Source organism: Danio rerio, chromosome 5 (genome assembly GCF_049306965.1).
Source record: "Danio rerio strain Tuebingen ecotype United States chromosome 5, GRCz12tu, whole genome shotgun sequence".
NCBI lineage: Eukaryota > Metazoa > Chordata > Actinopteri > Cypriniformes > Danionidae > Danio > Danio rerio.
The window spans coordinates 2,282,265-2,302,323 of NC_133180.1; the positions used below are offsets into that span (position 1 = coordinate 2,282,265).

At 38.2% G+C, this 20,059-nt stretch overlaps 2 protein-coding genes across 17 annotated transcripts in view; both read left to right on the forward strand.

The window, feature by feature from the left end:
• si:ch73-55i23.1 overlaps positions 1-20,059 on the forward strand; it is a 782,803-nt gene that overhangs the window by 294,820 nt on the left and 467,924 nt on the right. The gene's annotated exons all lie outside the window — the stretch shown is intronic.
• The window catches only part of cita (citron rho-interacting serine/threonine kinase a), a 233,759-nt gene that overhangs the window by 176,248 nt on the left and 37,452 nt on the right, over positions 1-20,059 (forward strand). For 9 of the 16 annotated variants that reach the window (XM_073951761.1, XM_073951762.1, XM_073951765.1 and 6 more), the window contains exons 27-32: positions 743-878; positions 2,469-2,573; positions 3,821-3,961; positions 5,579-5,686; positions 7,388-7,583; positions 9,875-10,042. In XM_073951761.1, the coding sequence (XP_073807862.1) occupies positions 743-878; positions 2,469-2,573; positions 3,821-3,961; positions 5,579-5,686; positions 7,388-7,583; positions 9,875-10,042 (854 nt within the window). Of the gene's footprint in view, positions 1-742; positions 879-2,468; positions 2,574-3,820; positions 3,962-5,578; positions 5,687-7,387; positions 7,584-9,874; positions 10,043-14,644; positions 14,669-20,059 lie in introns of all 16 variants that reach the window. The other 7 variants (XM_073951757.1, XM_073951760.1, XM_073951763.1 and 4 more) reach the window with 1 other exon arrangement.

Consider the following 20,059-nt stretch of genomic DNA (forward strand, 5'->3'; position numbering starts at 1 on the left):
CTTATTTGTTTTATTCCGGCTAGAATAAAAGCAGTTTTTAATTTTTTAAAAGCCATTTTAAGGTCAATATTATTAGCCCCTTCAAGCTATTTTTTTTTGATAGTCTCCAGAACAAACCATCATTATACAATAACTTGCCTAATTACTCTAACTTTACCCTAATTACCCTAGTTAAGCCTTTAAATGCCACTTTAAGCTGTATAGAAGTGTCTTGAAGAATATCCAGTCTAATATTATTTACTGTCATCATGACAGAGAAAATAAATCAGTTATTAGAGATGAGTTATTAACACTATTATGATTAGAAATGTGCTGAAGAAATCTGCTCTCTGTTAAACAGAAATTGGGGGAAAAATAAACAGGGAGGCTAATAATTCAGGGGGGCTAATAATTCTGACTTCAACTGTATATCCATCATTCACACAACGAGAAGCAGAGCCGGTAACACTATATCCATCATTCACACCACAGTGTCACTAGACAAGTTCAAGTTTATTTTGTTGTCAATCTGCCACATGTGTAAACATACAGTGGAAATTAAATGTGATGTCTCGCAAATCCTCGGCGCTACATAAATACTGCGATATTGATGCTTAAATGATATATTGTTCAGCCCTAAAGCAAACTAAAACCAAACTGAGATTTAGAGGAAATTTGTGAATTGTTAGCTATTAATAAATCTGGAATAACCTTGTGACCAACCTCCAAAATAGTATATTTGCTGTAATTGTGTCTTGTTCAGGTTGCGAGCAGACCAGCGCAGCACTGAGTCTCGGCAGGCGGTTGAGCTGGCGGTTCGGGAACACAAAGCTGAGATCGTGGCTTTGCAGCAGGCCCTGAAAGAGCAGAGACTGAAGGCAGAGAGTCTGTCTGACACTGTGAGTTACACACACACACACACACACACACACACACACACACACACACACACACACACACACCACAACTGCACATTCACTCCACCTCCCCATATTTATATTCCTGCTCTAATTATGAATAAGCAGAACTGTTATACACAGTTGAAGTCAAATGTTTACGATTTTTTCTTCTTGTAATATTTCCCAAACGTTGTTGAATATATTCAGGAATTGTTCACAGTATTTCCTCTAATGTTTTTCCCTGTGGAGAAAGCCTTATTTGTTTTATTTTGACTAAAATGAAAGCAGTTTTACATTGGATTAAACCCATTTTAAGGTCAATATTATTCGCCCCTTTAGCAATATTAGTTTTCGATAATCTCCAGAACAAACCACTGTTATAGAATGACTTACCTATTACCCTAACTTTACCCTAATTACCCTAGTGAAGCCTTTTAATGTCACTTTAAGCTGAATACTAGTGTCTTGAAGAATATCTAGTCTAATATTATTTACTGTCATCATGACAAAGAGAAAATAAATCAGTTATTAGAGACGAGTTATTAAAAATATTATGATTAGAATGTGTATATGTTGAAAAAATACATCATGATCAAACAGTTTTTATTTTACAAAACAATTGTGCACATGTATTTTTTCAGCAATGTTTTCTGAATTCTGTAATTATTATCCTCTCTGTAAAACCCTTTGCCTCTGTGCTCTGTGAGTTACACAGACTCACCGCACCGCAGACTGTCCTGTTCACTCCAGCCCACCATATTAATATTCATGCCAATATGGAGTTTAACAAGCTGTTATTAAGCTCCACAGCTGATAGAGGTTAATGAAACGCTCCCGAACACGTCTCTGAGCATTAGCTGAACACACTGAATAACAGAGGCCTGCCTTCTGCTGCTCAGACCTCTGCATGTGTGTGCGCTGAAATCACATTTCTGGGATGAAGTTGAAAACTTGGGAAGCATTTGCCAAAAATCAAAAGTACTTTGTAATAAATAATTCTGTATTGTTATATTAAATTATATTCAATCATTTTGTAAGAGTTAACAAATTAAACTCAATTTGATATAATTTTTGTAGTGATTTAAGAAACACAAGGCCGTAAAATAACCACAATTTATTGACAGTAAAATATTATTGACGGTAAACAATGACAACGTAATAGAGCTATCACTAACAGCTGAAACAAGCATACTAAATAGAAATGTCTTGTCGGTAGGCTATTTGCGTATGAGAATGCATGGATTATTTTTTGTGTACATGAGTGAAATATACACAGAGCAAATAAAGCTTTTTTAAAGCTATGACCGCGCACAAGCTAGCTGATTAAATGCTCAGCACAAGCCATTGAAATCAATGAGATTCATAGCGCAGAGCTTTCCGCATCAAGTGTGAAAGCCCATTGACATTGAAACCAGCAGCACACTGTGCATAACAGCCTGTTTTTGGTTCATATTTTTGCCCATATTTCTCTTTCAGCTGAAAAACATGAATACTATTTTCGGCCAGTAGTTTTCAGTGGCTGAACATTCAGTGCATCACTGGTTTCTGGCTGTGTTTATGTTGTTATTCATAGTGTTGTGTTGTTTTCAGCTCAATGACCTGGAGAAGAAACATGCCATGCTGGAAATGAACGCAAGGAGTCTTCAGCAGAAACTGGAGACCGAGAGGGAGCTTAAGCAGAGACTCATGGAGGAGGTAAAACACCAAGTGTGGAGCTACTAGACATGAACTGGCTTAAATTGTTTTTATCCAAGCGTTTTAATTTGCTACAAGACTTTTCGTCTGCATTCATGATTCTTTGATTTTACCACTAAATTTGATGGCCATCAGGATAAATGAAATACATGAGCAAATTATGTACCACACTAAAGAGCCACAAGCTACGGCACGGTGGCTGAGTGATCAGCACTGTCGCCTAGGGGTGTAACGGATCACACACTATGGTTTTTAAGTCACAGATCGGATGATTTTTCGGATCAGCAAAAACGAGATAAGATAAATGTAATTTGCTGTCTATTTATACAAAAATATTACTGCCAAAACCATTGGGTTCACCAAAGAGAACTGAGTACCTGTCTTTTTCTTAAAAATAAAAATCAAGAAAGAACCAGCTGACAAAAAGGAAAATATTCAATAAAATAAAAAAAAATAAAAAAAAAGATCTCTGCTACTGTTGCTGATAATGCTAAATAAAGGAATCTAACAGTACAACAGATCATATTCATTTTCAATTAATGATTTCACAATTCACACATAAAACTTCATGTTTCATTATTTTTGAAAACCGATTCAGTGGCATTATTTTTAAATTATTATTTGTCGCCACCCATTGGTTACTCAATGTATTTGCTACAACATTCGCCAGCGTCAAAAATTCACCAGCGTCAAGTCCATTAAAGGGGAAATGAAGCACTCAGTCAAGTTGACCTTATTTAGTACATTGGATTCCACTTGAATGAAAATATATTAAACAAACTCTATTAATGTAACCATTTAGCAGAAAACGGCATGCATTAGTTTAGATTTTAGACCTAGGGTGCCGCCACCTTAGAATGTCGCTGTGGCTGACGTCACCGGGTTGGTTTCATGTTAACGCGTAATTGCGTGTTATGTGCAGGAATACATTTTTGACAAAAAGCAGGAAAAAAATGCATTTTTGTTTTCCTACATTGTGCATTTTTAACATATTCATTCTCGTCAGTTGAGGATTTGGCTGAATCTATTCAGTTTTAATTGTTGGATAAAGGTTGCATTGATTTATGTAGGTTTTTTTTTTTTGCAATGTTTGCATTCATGGACTTAAAATGCTAAATAAAATGGTCCTGTTGAAAATTTTGGAGAAATCAAACACACTTTTCAGTTTTTTATGATGATATAATCTGATGAGAGATTTTATTTTGTAGTCTTGGAATCAGAGATCTGTGTGAATGTGTTTGTTTCAGCAAGGGAAGCTGCAGCAGCAGATGGACCTGCAGAAGACTCACATCTTCAGGCTGACGCAGGGTTTGCAGGACGCCCTGGACCAGACAGACCTGCTGAAGACTGAGAGAACCGACCTGGAGTACCAGCTGGAGAACATACAGGTCTCTCACACACACACACACGCCAAACAGCCTATAAATGTCACGTCCGGTTGGAGGGTAAAAAAAGCGAGGACTCAAGTGCAGATATAATTTGGGTTTTTATTTATAATAAAAGGAAAAAGATAATAGACTAGATAATAGACAGGGGAGAGCACATGACACAAAGAGACAACACAAGCCATGTGCTCACGTAAAACAGGACAAGAACACGCAGCTAATGAGAAACTCATTAATCGCGTGTTCATTGACAACACAGAAACACGCGTCAAGCAGGAACACGCATGGTCCAAACATGCTCACAAATGGCACTCGTACAGAGACACACACAATGACAGAAAAGCAGTGCTCGACCCAAGAACACTCAAGTCGAGCACAACACAACACAAGACAGGACTGGTGTCTGGACTCTGCCACCAAAACAAGAATGAACAAGACCAGAGTGGCAGAACCCTGACAATAAAGCAGCATAAGTATGTCACTAATCAGAAAATTGCATCCAAGATTCCAAACTGAGAGCTGCTGAGAGAAGACATGTGATGATGTTACTGTAACAAGACAAATATAAAGAGGAGATGCTTGAAGTCATCATACTCAACTGCATCATTTACTAACATCATCTTCTGTCATTGGTCTGTAAGACAGATAGCCCCTCCCCAAACTCACTGTGATTGGTTGAGTCTGATAATGACGTGCAGGTCTGCACAAACACAGTTATATAATTCATCTAGATGTAATTTTGATTATGATTATGAATGGTAATGTTATTATTATTGGATATTAGGATTTGTACAATGTAATGTATATACAGAAAAAGATCAATTATGCCAGAAATCTGTATTATATCATACAAAGTGAAGACTGTGTTAACAGTCTCAATCCCTTCTCTGAGAAAATAATAATAATAATAATTTTTCCTTTACCCTAATTAACCTAGTTAAGCCTTTAAATGTCACTGAATACTAGTCTCTTGAAAAATATCTACAGTAGTCAAATATCATGTGCTGTTATCATGGCAAAGAGAAAATAAATCGGTTATTAGAGATGAGTTTTTAACACTATTATGATTAGAAATGTGCTGAGCAAATATCTCTATATTAAACACTCCATTAAAACACATGAGAGATATTTGATCAATTATACTTTCACAGCAAGGCGAATAATTAATTAAAAAGCAGCTTTCGGAGAGGAGGGCGTGGCTTGTTTTTTTTTCTACTGCAAGCTGATTGGATGTAGTAAAGTAGGTGTTTCATTCAGAAAGATGAGGAGACTCCTCCTCCTCCCCATGTCTGTTTGATGTCAATCTGACAGCCAGAGGGGCGAGGTTAAGTATGTTGGCCACGCCTAATACCTCAGAAAGACCTAATCTGAGAATTGAACTGAAAACAAGCAGGAAGTGCAGTTTCAGATTTCAGTTAAAGATTACAAGAGCAAACTATTGTTTTGTGTTAATGACATGCACAGATGAATTGTTCAGCACTAAACTAGCGATGAGAGCTAACAACATCACTACGGCTAGATTTGATTTCATGACTACTTTAATAATGCAGTTTTTAGCGTTAATATAGTGACTTCAGCAGGTCTCAATCTTCACGTTGGTCTCCTTTCTTCTCTGATCAGGCTGTTTACTCACATGAGAAGGTGAAAATGGAGGGAACCATCTCTCAGCAGACCAAACTCATAGACTTCCTGCAGGCCAAGATGGACCAGCCCAGCAAGAAGAAGAAGGTAAGAGTTTATCATGGTCCAACTCGTTTATAAAATCTGCAAAAGTCACATATCACAATGCAAGTCATCTCACATCCTGATAATGATTTACACTTACTGGCCACTTTATTAGGTACACCTCTCCAACTGCTCGCTATCGCAAATGTTTAATCAGCCAATCACATGGCAGCAACTCAATGCATTTAGGCATGTAGACATGGTCAAGATGATCTGCTGCAGTTCCAAGCGAGCATCAGAATGGGGAAGAAAGGGGATTTAAGAGACTTTGAACGTGCCATGGTTGTTGCTGCCAGACGTGCTGCTCTGAGTATTTCAGAAACTGCTGAACTGCTGATATTATCACGCACTGCCATCTCTAGGGTTTACAGAGAATGCTCCGACAAAGAGGAAATATCCAGTGAGCGGCAGTTCTGTGGGCGCAAATGCCTTGTTAATGAGGTTAGAGGTCAGAGGAGAATGGCCAGACTGGTTCCAGCTGATAGAAAGGCAACAGTAACTCAAATAAGCACTCGCTACAACCGAGCTCTGCAGAAGAGCATCTCTGAACACACAACACGTCCAACCTTGAGGCGGATGGGCTACAGCAGCAGAAGAGCACACCGGGTGTCGCTCCTGTCAGCTAAGAACAGGAAACTGAGGCTACAATTCACACAGACTCACCAAAACTGGACAATAGAAGATTGGAGAAACGTTGCTGCTCTGATGAGTCTCCATTTCTGCTGACACGTTCAGATGCTCGGCTCACAATTTGGCCTCAACAACATGAAAGCATGGATCATCCTGCCTTGTATCAGCGGTTCAGGCTGGTGGTGGTGGTGTAATGGTGTGGGGGAGATTTTCTTTGGGTCCATTAGTACCAATTGAGCATCAACACCACAGCCTACCTGAGTATTGCTGCTGACCATGTCCATCCCTTTATGAGCACAGTGTCTCCATCTTCTGATGGCTACTTCCAGCAGGATAACGCACCAGCTCCAATCATCTCAGACTGGTTTCTTGAACATGACAATGAGTTTGATGAGTGTATTAGTTAATGTATTTACTAACACTAACAAACAATGAACAATGCATTTATTACAGTGTTTATTCATCTTCGTTAATGTTAATAAATGGGGAAAAATCATTTATTCATGTTAACTCGCATGAATTTGGGTTTTAAAAATGCATTAGTAAATGGTAATAAATGCTGTATTAATATTGTTTATTATTAGTTCTGGTTAGTAAAGACAGAAACTAATGAAAGCGTATTGAAATTGATGTGACCAAATGGATAAATAATTAAGAAATTAACAATAAAGCAAACACTTTCTTAAAAAAATGAAGTTGAAGTATTTTAAATAAGTAATAAATTTGATGAAACAATGTTTTACTGCATTTCTTTAAACATTTACTCTGTCAAATAAACGCGAACAAGCTCATCTCAATCTTTAAGAAAACTCATTGGGAAACTCCAGTAGCAGTGTCTTTTGTAAAGAATTCTCAGCGCTCCTCCTGTATTATCTGTGCTCATGAACAGGACTGATGATGATCCTCTACGTTGCAAAAAAACATCCAAATATCAATTGCTAGAGTTAATGCTTAACAAATGATGAATTAACAATCAGCTAATGCTAAATAAATGATTCGCAGTGTGCGGTTATTATAAAGTGTTGCCAGAAAGCATTGTTTGCTGTGTATAACGTGAGCTGCCGTCCGCTGCAGGGTATATTTGGGCGTCGCGGCCGCGAGGAGGTGGGCGTCACTGCTAACGGAGCCACCGCCATGTCCACTCAGCCTGTGGTTCCTCTGCAGTACAGCGACATGAAGGCGGCGCTGGAGAAAGAGAGATCCCGCTGCTCTGAGCTGGAGGAGGCGCTGCAGAAGATGAGGATCGAACTGCGCTCGCTACGAGAAGAGGGTCAGACAGTTACTTTCTCTCTGCACGGGTGGAAAAATGACACATCCAGATAGTGTTTCCCCTGGGTTTGCATTGTTGGGTGGTTTAAAATGGCTGATTCGTTTACTGACCGTCTTTTGGACACTATCTGTGCCATTTTTTTGTGTAGTTTTGCAGTTCAAATATGCACAAATGCACTTGAACACATGTCTATCTGTATTTGTTATAAAGGAAACATGAGAGAAGCAAAGAGAGAAGCTTGTATGTTTATTTGGCTTTTCAAAAACATCTTTGTAGGTGTGTTGAGGCAAGTTGGAGCTAAAATCTGCAGGACACCGGACCTCCAGAACTGAGTTTGGGCAACCCTAAGATGAACAAGGCCCCTTGAAATGATCTCATTTTCGAGGGGGTCCCTAAGAAGTTTAAAAATTAAAACCAAGTACAACACACACACAGCTAGCACACTTCACCTGAGCTATTTCCCATAGTCTAAAGCCTAAACAAATTAACATATACAGTCCCTGACAAAAGTCTTGTCGCTTATCTAATTTGTAGAAACACCTGCTATTAACCTGACTTTTAATTAATCAATTGGTGTTAGGAAGAGCTCATATGAAAAGCTAAAACCCTCCCAAATTATGTTTAATGCACTGAAATAAATTAGTTTCACTGAAACAAGATTTATCATTTAATCAAAACAGAAAGGTCAAATTTTGGCAAGACAAAAGTTCTGTCGCCTATAAGAAAATTAAACAAATTTAACTGCAAATACGAAAATATGTCAGCAAATTAAGTAGTGGTGCTGTGAGATCCACATTTAATATCTTGTATGACTTCCATGAGCTTGAAGAACTGCATCCATGCGGTTAGGCAAGGATTTCTACAATTTATTGATGAAGTCATCAGGAATAGCAAAGAAAGCAGTCTTGCATGCCTCCCAGAGTTCATCAACATTCTTTGGTTTCGTTTTCCATGCTTCTTCTTTCATCCTAACCCACATGTGCTCAATGATATTCATTTCTGGTGGCTGGGCTGGCCAATCCTGGAGCATCTTGATCTTCTTCGCCTTGTGGAACTTTGATGTGGAGATGGAAGTATGCGATGGAGCACCATCCTGCTGCAGAATTTGGCCTTTTTATGGTTGGAAATTTAAGAGGTAGCTAAGATTTCTTGGTATTTTAGACTATTGATGTTGCCTTACACCCTGCAGATCTCATGCACACCCCCATACTGGATGTAACCCCAGACCATGATTTTTCCACCACCAAACTTCACTGTTTTCTGGGTGAATCTTGTATCCATACGGGCTCCAGTAGGTCTCCTGCAATATTTGCAGCGACTGTGGTGTAATTCAACAGAAGATTCATTTGAAAAATCCACCTTCTGCCACTTTTCCAGTGTCCATCCATTTAGCAGGCTATGGGCCTTGGCCAATGCCATACGGTTTTTCAATTGTCTTTTGTTTAGTGCTGGCTTCTGGGCACTGATTCGGCCATGGAGGCCATTTCGAGACAGAATCCGACAAACTGTTCTGGTTGACACAGGGACTTCAGGTGACCAGGTCTCGTGGAGCTCTGAGGCAGTGGAAAATGGGCTGGCCTTGGATTTTCGAGCCAACAAACGGTCCTCTCGAGCAGTTATCTTGCGGGGTCTGCCTGACCTGGGCTTGTCAAAAACATCTCCAGTCTCTTCAAGTCTTTTTTTATCCTCTGTACTTGACGCTGAGACACTTCGAAGATTTCTGCCACATCAGCAGTGGATCTGGTTTTCTAGTCTCAGGGTGAAACTTAGGCATGTTTGCAGAGGTCTAGTTGCAGTTGATGTGAAGGACTAGTGTACTGGGGTTCTTTTTATACACACCTGAGAACTAATTGATCCATTATTAGTCACAAGTGAAGCTCATATGACAAGGCGACAAAACTTATGTCTTCGCAAAAATGGACTCAATGGGCTTTACAAAGCTGGGAATATTAGAATACTTTCTGACAGTTTCGTTTTACACTGAAACATTATTACAAAAGCTGTTGGGATTAAAATGTGCCATTTCTTGTAAAGAAATCTTGATTAGAAATATATTTTAGTGACACTTCAAGTCAATTTGTACACAAGCGACAGGACTTTTGTCAGGGACTGTAGTCAAAAAGTAGAAACAGTTTAAATCGGAACCAAAATTAACAACATTTATGTGTTGATTCCAAATAAAAGGAAATGAATGAGCTTCATACCAGTCAGGGAGATATGATGGCAGGGGAAACGCTGAATGTAGTTTAAAGATGTTGATGATCTCTTTTTTCTGTGTGTGTTTCTCTCAGCGGCTCATTTTAAAGCGCAGGAGCATGTGGCTCCGTCTACACCGGCGTCGGCCCGACAGCAGATCCTCATGTCGGCCATCGTCAAATCTCCAGAGCGCCAGCCCAATCCCAGCAGCCTCCTCAACCCGTCCAGCTCAGCCCGCCGCAAGGAGAACTCCACACCGGAGGGTCTGTACCTCACCATCACTCAACACACACACACAAACAGTGCTCTGCATTAGTGAGCTTTATTTATTTCTCAGTGAACATAGCCAAACATGGTGCATTTAAATAAAATTAAAATAAAAAAATTAAACAGTTATATGCATAAAAATAAGAGTTTGGTCACCGAACAAATTTAGGAATAGAAAGATAATACATTTACATGACATTGTTGTCTTTGGTACTGACTATTGTATATGCATAAATACATTACCGTAAAGCATCATGTAAGGTATTTAAATATAAAAGAGAGATGTGTGAAAGTTAAACTCACTTATGCTGAGCATCATACACACTCGCTAACACACACAGCTGTGGGATATTCACAGGTCAGTCATTTCTATTTATACTGGCTGAATCAGATCTTCATCATACATCAGTCTCAATCATTTTTCTGATTCTGAACTGCTAGCTGAATCTGATGGCTTATGCCAGTTGGTCGATCTACACTCCTTGTGTTTGGTAAATACACTCACAGGCCACTTTATTAGGTACACCTTACTGGTACCGGGTTGGACCTCTTTTGCCTTCAGATCTGCCTTAATCCTTGGTGTTGTAGATTCAACAAGCTACTGGAAATATTCCTCAGAGATTTTGCTCCATATTGTCATGATAGCATCACACAGTTGCTGCAGATTTGTCGGCTGCACATCCATGATGCCAATCTCCCGTTCCACCACATCCCAAATCTGCTCTATTGGATTGAGCTCTGGTGACTGTGGAGGCCATTTGAGTACAGTGAACTCATTGTCATGTTCAAGAAACCAGTCTGAGATGATTGAGCTTTATGACATGCTGCGTTATCCTGCTGGAAGTAGCCATCAGAAGATGGAGACACTGTGCTCATAAAGGGATGGACATGGTCAGCAGCAATACTCAGGTAGGCTGTGGCGTTGACACCATGCTCAATTAGTACTTATGGACCCAAAGTGTCCACAGAACTGCCGCTTTATGGATATTTCCTCTTTGTCGGAGCATTCTCTGTAAACCCTAGAGATGGTTGTGTGTGAAAATCCCAGTAGAACAGCAGTTTCTGAAATACTCAGAGCAGCACGTCTGGCAGCAGCAACCATGCCATGATCAAAGTCACCTAAATCCCCTTTCTCCCCCATTCTGATGTTCACTTTGAACTGCAGCAGATCCTCTTGATCATGTCTACATGCCTAAATGCATTAAGTTGCTGTCATGTGATTGGCTGATTAGTAATTTGCATTAACAAGCAGTTGGACAGGTGTACCTAATAAAGTGGCCGGTTAGTGTAGGTTGATTTTACAGCTCTTCTATGTTAAGCAGGTGAGTTTTACCATAGATGAATCTATTCACCCCATCTCAGAGTTTGACAGGAGTGCTTTTGGCCTAGCTTAGCATAGATCATTGAATCGGATTAGACCATTAGCATCTGATCAAAAATTGATTAGTTAAACCTGGACTCTTCTGTAGTTACATTGTGTATTAAGGCAATAAAATATATTGGTATAATTTCTTTGTAATATTATTGCACTGCTGCAGTCATAGAATGACAGCAAAGTGTCTTTATTTTCATGACAGAATAAGAGTATAGTTCTGTATTTGTATTAGTCTAGAAAATAGCAACTTTTCATTTTCAGTCAGTCTTAGCTCAAGCTTAGGGTCGAGTTTTAAATAGGAGAATTATCAAACTTTGGTTATTTTTGAGTGTGATGCTAATGGTCTAATCCGATTCAATGATCTATGCCAAGCTAAGCTAAAAGGGCTTCAGTCAGACCCAGAGGTCGGCTAAAATGATCGGTTCCACTAGTTAAAGGTAATGTATTTACCATAACCTCTTAAGGCCCAAGGTGTTTTTCTTATAAGCATTTTTTAATTTCTCTTTGCTATTTGGGCTTATTGGAACCTAATTAAAATGAAAATCTAAGTATCATCTTTTGATATGATGTACTTTTTAGAGAAAAATGATGTCCATGTGGACTTGTGGTCTGAATTTACATAAAACACTTTTTCCTGAATGTTTTAATGCATATAAACATAATTTTTTTGAACTTGCTTTGACTATCAGAGACTAAAAACAACATTTTTCCCGTTTTGGACAGTTAAAAATAGTGTTTGGGACATTTCATATGCTGCAGAACAGTTGCAGGATGACACTGCATGTCTTAAAGTATTTACTGACATAAACAAGCAATGAAGAATTAATTTATTACAGTATTTATCTTTGGTGAAGTTGGTTAATGGAAATAAAGTTGTTCATCATTTGTTAATGTTAACTCAAGTTGTCCCCATCAGACCAGAAAGGATGAACCAAATTGCAGTGAAGATATAGACATTCAACAGTTTCAGTATCACTATTGCAGAATTGGCAAACAATGCATTTCACATTAAATCTTTTTCTCAGAAAATCGTTTGCAGGTTAAATATCATACATAATATGTCGGCGCAATAGCCTAATTCGAATTCCGGCTCGAGGACATTCCCCTACCCCTACCCTTCCCTCTCTCCCCAACTTTGCTTCCTGTCTCAATACTTTCATATCCACTAAAACGGCAGGGGACAGTCAAATCAAGCAGATCTGTGCTGTCTGAGGAAAAGGTGGACTCTCATCTTTCTGAAAATAACAAATTACTGAAAAGTAGATTGAAACTGAGCTCCATATAAAAACTAAATTATTCTTTTCTTTTTATTTGTTTAACTGCTACAATATTATATTTATTTTTTATTGGACGCTTTTTGGTTTTGAGTATAAAGAAGGATTTGTTTTATTTGCTGCTAAGCAGAAACCCCAGAAGTACAGCTCTATCACTGTTCAAACTGTAATAAAATAAATTTAAAAAAGATCATACTTTTATGATGTTAGTTTTAATATATTAAAAAATTTAAATCAGAGAAATCCTCTGGCTTTTTTTCTTTTTTTTTTTTTGCTGTATCGAACGATATTATTAAAATAAAAAAGGTAATGATTCGCACTTAATTGCTTCGTACAGTCAGTCTGAGGAAGGCTTTGTGCCGAAACATCTGTGTCTTTTAATCACCCGTAAAATGTAAGAGAAAGAAAAAACAAAAACAGTACGAAGCAATTGAGTGCGAATCATTACCTTTTTTATAATAATAGCATTAATAAGATTGATGCACCAAACCAAAGAAGTTCCTGAAAAAAACGCAAGCGCGCAGGGCAAACTTCAGTAACTCTACACACGTGTATCGAAAGATACAAATATATATATAATACATAATTTTAAAATGTACTATTTAGTATTTTGGAGGAAGAGAAAATGTTAAATATTTACATCTAATTAAAAAATATATTTTAAATTCTTATTAAAAGGTTGGAAATGTTAAGTCAAGGTGCATTAGCTAATTTTAACAAGCATGAATTTGGAATTTAGTAATGCATCAGTAAATGCTGAATTATGATTAATAAATGCTGGACAAGAGTTGTTCATTATTAGCTCATGTTTGTAAATACATTAAGTTATAGCTGGTTGAAGCTTACGCTGCTATTCTGAACCAATAATCGGAAACAGAAAGCAGTTGAAAGATGGCGTGTTTCAATCCATTATTTATCTGACTCCATTCTAATTAATCTGACTCCATTAAAGTTGTTATCATCATTGATAAAGAGAAAGAATCTCTACGTCTTAAAGCAGGCAAAGTTGTTTATTACGTTACATGTTTAAATATACAGACAGTAGAATGAAACAAACTAGCATACTGTATAAAGAAATTAGCTGTAACATATGCACTGCTGAGCAACAAACACAGTGAAACTGCCTTTGTTAGCATATGAGGCTACGCACCGGTGTGCGGGAGATGCAGAGTAAAAGCTATCCTCCCAGATCAACAGTTACCTTTCCCTATTATACCCTGAGCAAAGCCTTGTCAAACATGAGTGAAAACCAACCCCCAAAACCAGCTGAACGTGAGAGCAAAGTTGAGGAGATAAAGTGAGGGAGAGGAACATTAAAATACTCTCCTCAGATTGAAATACAATTAATCAATGTCTCTGTTGATTTAATCACTACAACACTGAAGTCATAAACTGTCAAATGACACCAAACATGACAAAGTTATCTGAAGGAAGAACACAAGCAGATGAATTGTGTATGGTGAAGAGCACATGGTTACTGTAAGCAAATGGCAGAGATGTGTATTGGAGCTGTGAGGAACTCTGCCTCACCAGGAGGACCCACCCATGCTTGGAATGTCTCAGTCGTCCTTCATTAGCATAGAAGGAAAAGTATATCATATTTTCTCAGCTTACACTGGTAAAACTCAACTGTTTACCTCTAGGAGAGCTGTAATATGAGCCTATAATCAAAAGCGTGGAGTGTTTCTTTAATATAGGTCAACATTTTTTCTTATTTCTTTAGTTTTTTGTGTCAAAATAAATGTTTTCATGTCATCGTCCTGAGTCATCGCTCCTGATTCAGCTTGTCCAAATGAAAGCGTTGCTGTGTGTGTTTGTGTGTGTATATGTAAGTTAAGGAGATGTGTTTGAGTAGTTTTGATGTTTCTGTCGGTGTGGTCCTGCACTCTTGCTTTCTTTCTGCGTCCTGCTCCGTCAGTCTGAGAGCTGTTTCTCTTCTGCTCTTTCAGAGAAGAGGAGGGTGACGTTTGAAAGTAAGTGTCTCTCCCTCTCTCCTTCCTCCTCCTCTTCCTTCATCATCTCAGTGTGTTTCTGCCTTCATCTGAGGTCAGAGCAGCATGCATCAGGGTCAGGGTTTGAGAGATGCAGGACTCTGTAAACACCAGGCAGGAATGGAAATATCACACACAACCGCTTTGATGTTGCTGTTGTTGCCTGTATTTGCAGTTAAATCTAAACGTGGTCAAAATAAATGTTATTAGATTCAGTGCTGAAAAATATGTTCTTCCTCAGTATTTTTACCTTCTTTTCTGAGAAATTTGTTAAATTAAGTGAATAATGACAAGTCTCTCACTTAGTTTCTGAACTCCTCAAAAACATTTGGGTCTGTTTTGAAATGGAAGAGACACGTTCTGCCCACATGAAATAAACACTGTTGTAATTTATAGTCAATTCTATAGTGATTTTTGAACCATATTATAGTGAAGTGTGTGTGTGTGTGTGTGTGTGTCATCACCTTAGATTTATAGGGTTCTATCTGACATTTTTGTCAAAATTTAGTTACTAATATATTATTGATATATTATTATTATTATTATAAATTATGGGATGTTATTTATAAGTTGTTTACAATTTACGACTTTTTCTTCACAAAAACAAATGTTACACAGAATCTTTTTGGCTTGAGACTTCCGGTCTCATTCACTTCCATTCATTTTTTGACGTTAAAAACTGCTCGTTACGCTGCTTGATGTTGCAATTTGATATTTTCTTATTATATTATGCTACTTGGTCTGTGTAGTCATGCAAACATTTGTTTGTAGAGCAAGTAGTTTGACCGTTTTCTGCCATTTATTATTCCTAGTCATTTCTCCCATAGGCGACTGAATCGGAAGGTCTAAGACAATCGCGAAAACAGCCGCACTTCCACATTTTAGAAAAAGGTCGATAGAATGCAAAAACTTTGAAGCTCAATATCTCAGAATCATTCAGAACGCAGATAGAACCTAATAATTCCAAGGTGACGATATATATATGTGTATATATTTCAGTTGTAAGAGCAAGAAATACTAACTTGTGAAAGTGTTGTGAAAGCCCTGTTAGATCTTAATCGGTAGTGGAAATTTTGGGTTTTAAGAAAATGTTAAATGTAAATGTAATAGAGCCCCGTTACATTATTCCTTCATAAGCCCATTTCAGTCAGATAATTCCTGCTTTTAGATCTACTAAAATGGCAGGGGACAGTCAAATCAAGCAGATCTGTGCTGTCTGAAGTAAAGGTGGACGCTTATCTTTCTGAAAATAAAAAAAATACTTAAAAATAGATTGAAATTCTATTTAAAAACTAAACTGTTCTTTTCTTTTTATTTGTTTAACTACTACAATATTACATTTATTTTTTATAAGCAGCTTTTTGGTTTTGAGTATAAAAAAGGATTTGTTTTATTTGCTGCTAAGCAGAAACCCTAGAAGTATAGTTCTATCACTGTTTAAAGTAAAAGAAAAAAACAGGATCATACTTTTATGATGTTAGCTTTAATACATAAAAAAATTAAACCAGAGAAATTTTATTTAATTTTTTTTTTTTTTTGCTGTATTGAAAACTTACCGAACCGTGACACCACTTTATTGTATCGAACAGAACCATGATTTTTGTGAACTGTTACACTCCTAATATATATATATATATATATATATATATATATATATATATATATATATATATATATATATATTGGCTGTTTTTTAAAAAGGGGATGGGCTGCTCTATGCCCCGCCCTCTCTTCATGTTTCAGTTGAGATTATTATAAAAATGCACATTTCAAAGCACTTCACAAGACCTTTAATATAATTGTTGTGCTACAATATCAACTGTAGAATCACCCCAACTAATTAATTAAAGTTCCTCACTATAGTACCCCACTATAGTCAAAAACACTGCAGTATTTACTGTAAATTACTATAGTATTTCTTCATGTGGGTTTCTGAAGCATGCAGATATTGAGTAAACTGAATTCTAAGTAGTAAACCAGTGTTTTTAACCATAGGTGTAGCTTGTGACTCTGCAGGCCGTCAGACAGGTATATTCATTCCCTGAATGCTGTGATGATGTGTTTTGCATTATTTGGTTCATATGCTGTAATTCAATGCGCTTTTAAAAGTACTGCAACATTGCTGTAAACATGTTACCCAATGCACAATTCTGAGCTGAAAGCGCCTGTTATGGTACATGATAAATGTGACAAAACTGAAGCCCTTTGAATGCTTTGCTTTGATGCAACAACTGTCAGATTTACACTTATCAAGTGAATAAAAGTTCTTCAGTACACATATGTAAAATAAGGAAAGCACACAGGCTGTGCTTTATGCATCATTTTGAGTGTGTCGCAAAAACATCATACCGTTTTATGCAAAAGTTTGGCCACCCCTGATCATTTTCATAATTGCAAGCCATAGCCTGCTGGCTTCTCATATTAGCAATTTCATTTGGATATATTTTATTCCCAAAGGGGAAAAGGCATCATTTCAGTTCTGACATCACATTTATTTAATCAACAGATGCAGTTTAAGGCATAACAAAAATGTGGGCACCTCAATGATATCAACATTTTGTAGAGCCACCTTTGCTGAAATAACAGCCTGTAAACGCTTCTTATAGTCAAGGATAAGACCCTGAACTCTTGCTGAAGGCATTTAAGGCCATTGTTCCTTGCAAAATTCCTCCAGTTCTGTCAGGTTTGATGGGTGCCGACTGTGAACAGCCCTTTTTAAAATCAATCCATAGATTTTCGATGATGTTCAAGACTGTCCGGGGACTGGGATGGCCATTCTGTATCATTGTATTGTGTCTGAGCATGAATTCGTTGGTAGATCTGGAACTGTGCTTCGGGTCACTGAAACATACTATCCTGGAGTAACGTCGTCCTCTTGACAGATTCCTGAACATTGTTCTTCAGAATCTGCTGATGATGGGTGGAATCCATGCAACCTTTAACTCTGACAACCTGTGCTTGCCACACATCTCCACAGCATGATGGACTCTCCACCATATTTTACAGTAGGGAGCAGCTTCTTCTCCCGGTGTTGAATGCTGTGTTCTTTTTCTGCCTTGCAAAGCGCTTATGCTCGTGGCGTCTGTCCACTGTATATTTCTCCAGAATGAATCAGGTTTGTCCAGATGAGCCTTTGCATCCCTCAAACGACTCTTCTTGTTGGCAGAATGCAGAGAAGTCTTCTTCTGCATCACCCTTCTATTAAACTGTTCTTTGTGAAGAGCGTGCTGGACTATGGAGCGATGTATAATGACATTAAGGGTGCTTTCACATCTGTAGTTTGCTTCATTTGGTCCGCACCAAGGGTAATAAATGATACATTGTTGCATTTTCTGCCGTCTTTGGGTCGTTTTCACACCACACTGCTGGCTTTGGTCCGAACCAGTTGAAAAGAACCAAAATGCAGTCATCTGACAAAATCCACATCTCTCATTGGCCAGATGTTGTTGAACATATTTCCTAAACTGCTTATTGATTGGTCAGAATTCATGTGCGGGAAAATGCCAATCAACTCCCGCTGGTAAACAAAACCTTTTACTCTGGAGGGGCGACTGCGCTGGCTGATTGTATCCCTGCTTTAGACAAACTATACATTTCGAGAATGAAGCGCGGCCGCGGCTGGAAAACAGTGTTTAATGCATCACTCGTCACTTCAGGAAGAGCCGTGAATTAATTTAGCTAAACTGTGACATGCTCATCTTGCAGAAATATTACCAACAATCCATCAGGTAATGTTTTCCTCTCCCTCTCTCTCTCTCTCTCTCTCTCTCTCTCTCTCTGTTGGTAAAGCTCTGTCAACAAATATTTTTCCTCCATATCCCATAATGCACAGCGCATCGGCCTACGGCAGCTGAATTAGACTAAAAGGCGCAGTACTTCTTGCGGTTGGACCTGTTTTAGTACAGATCATATTCTCACCACAAACGAACCGCTCCAGGGTTGGTTTGAAAGCGTACCGAGACCACCTCTTCAAGCAGGTCTCGGTACGCTTATTTGGTCCGCTTTTGGTGCGCACTCGAGTACGATTGCTGCATTCTCACCTGCCCAAACCAACCGCACCAAAAGAGAAACGAACTCTAGTGCGATTCAATCCAACTACATAAGGCAGGTGTGAAAACACCCTAAGATGACAGCAAGATGTTCCTGGAGCTCAGTGGTCTGTGGTTTGTCTGTGACCATTCGAACCATTCGTTACCTTTCCATTTCAGATATTTGTCTAGCACATCTTCACCACATCTTCACCTGTGGCCTTCCATTTTCTTACTATATTTCTGACTGTGGCAATAGAGACTTTAAACCTTTGTGATAGCTGTTTGCATCCTTCTCATACTTCATGTTGATATAATTTCCTAGTGTTTAGGTCATTAGGAAGTCCTTTTGAGGTGTCCATGTTGCTACTTTAAGGTTCACAATAAGGAGAAGCACAACTAGCAATCAGCCATCTAAAATGTCCTTCATGATGGGTTGCCCCTGTGTGGGGATTGTTAACGTTCACGGAGTCACTCAAATCAATTCTGTGTTGTAATCAATCAGCATTCAGTGAAATCCACATAAAGGAGAGGGTGCCCAAACTTTTTCATAGCTTACTTTTCTATTTAATTTCACTCATCTCAATACTGCTATACTACATATATCTGTCTGAAAAACATGACCTTGTCTTACTTTCACTAGAAACCTAATGACATTTCACTGTGATCTTCCCTTATAACCAGTTAAACTCTCATCGACTTTCGCTTTAAGATTTAAAGGGCTAGCATTGCACCAGACCCCCGTAAGTGGTGTCGTTTGAAAGTGTAGAATCTATATTTTATGCACATATGCATCACTTTGGTGTTTATTCTACTGTACTAAAGTTATTTACTCTTAAATGCACAGTATTTTGGATACCCGAGCTGGGTATTGAACATTGGTTCATTTTCATATTTTTCATATGACACATGTACAAGTTATAGATCAAATGAAAGCTCTTGCTGGTGCTCATACTGTTCTAGCGTTCTTTTTACTGAATTATATTCACATATCAAACAGTTGCCGAATGAATCGCGGTGTTTCCATGGTGGAGAAGTGAAAACAATACATTTATGATCAATAAGCAGCCCCAGATAGCACAGACAGCTGTCATCTCTTACCTTATGCTGTGCGCCACAGGGCCATTCTCCTCTGTTTTTGAGCTGATGTGCATAAGTAATCCTTTTATATGTCTGATGTGGTCCAAACACAGTGAATTATGTTTGATCAAACAAAAGAATAGTGAAATATGTAAACAAGGATCTGTCTCTGTGGCTTGTACAGCTCCTCTCATCAGTTGGAATACAATAACTCTTGCATAGATTATAGTGGAGACATTTTTTGCAGGAACCACCAAAATTAATT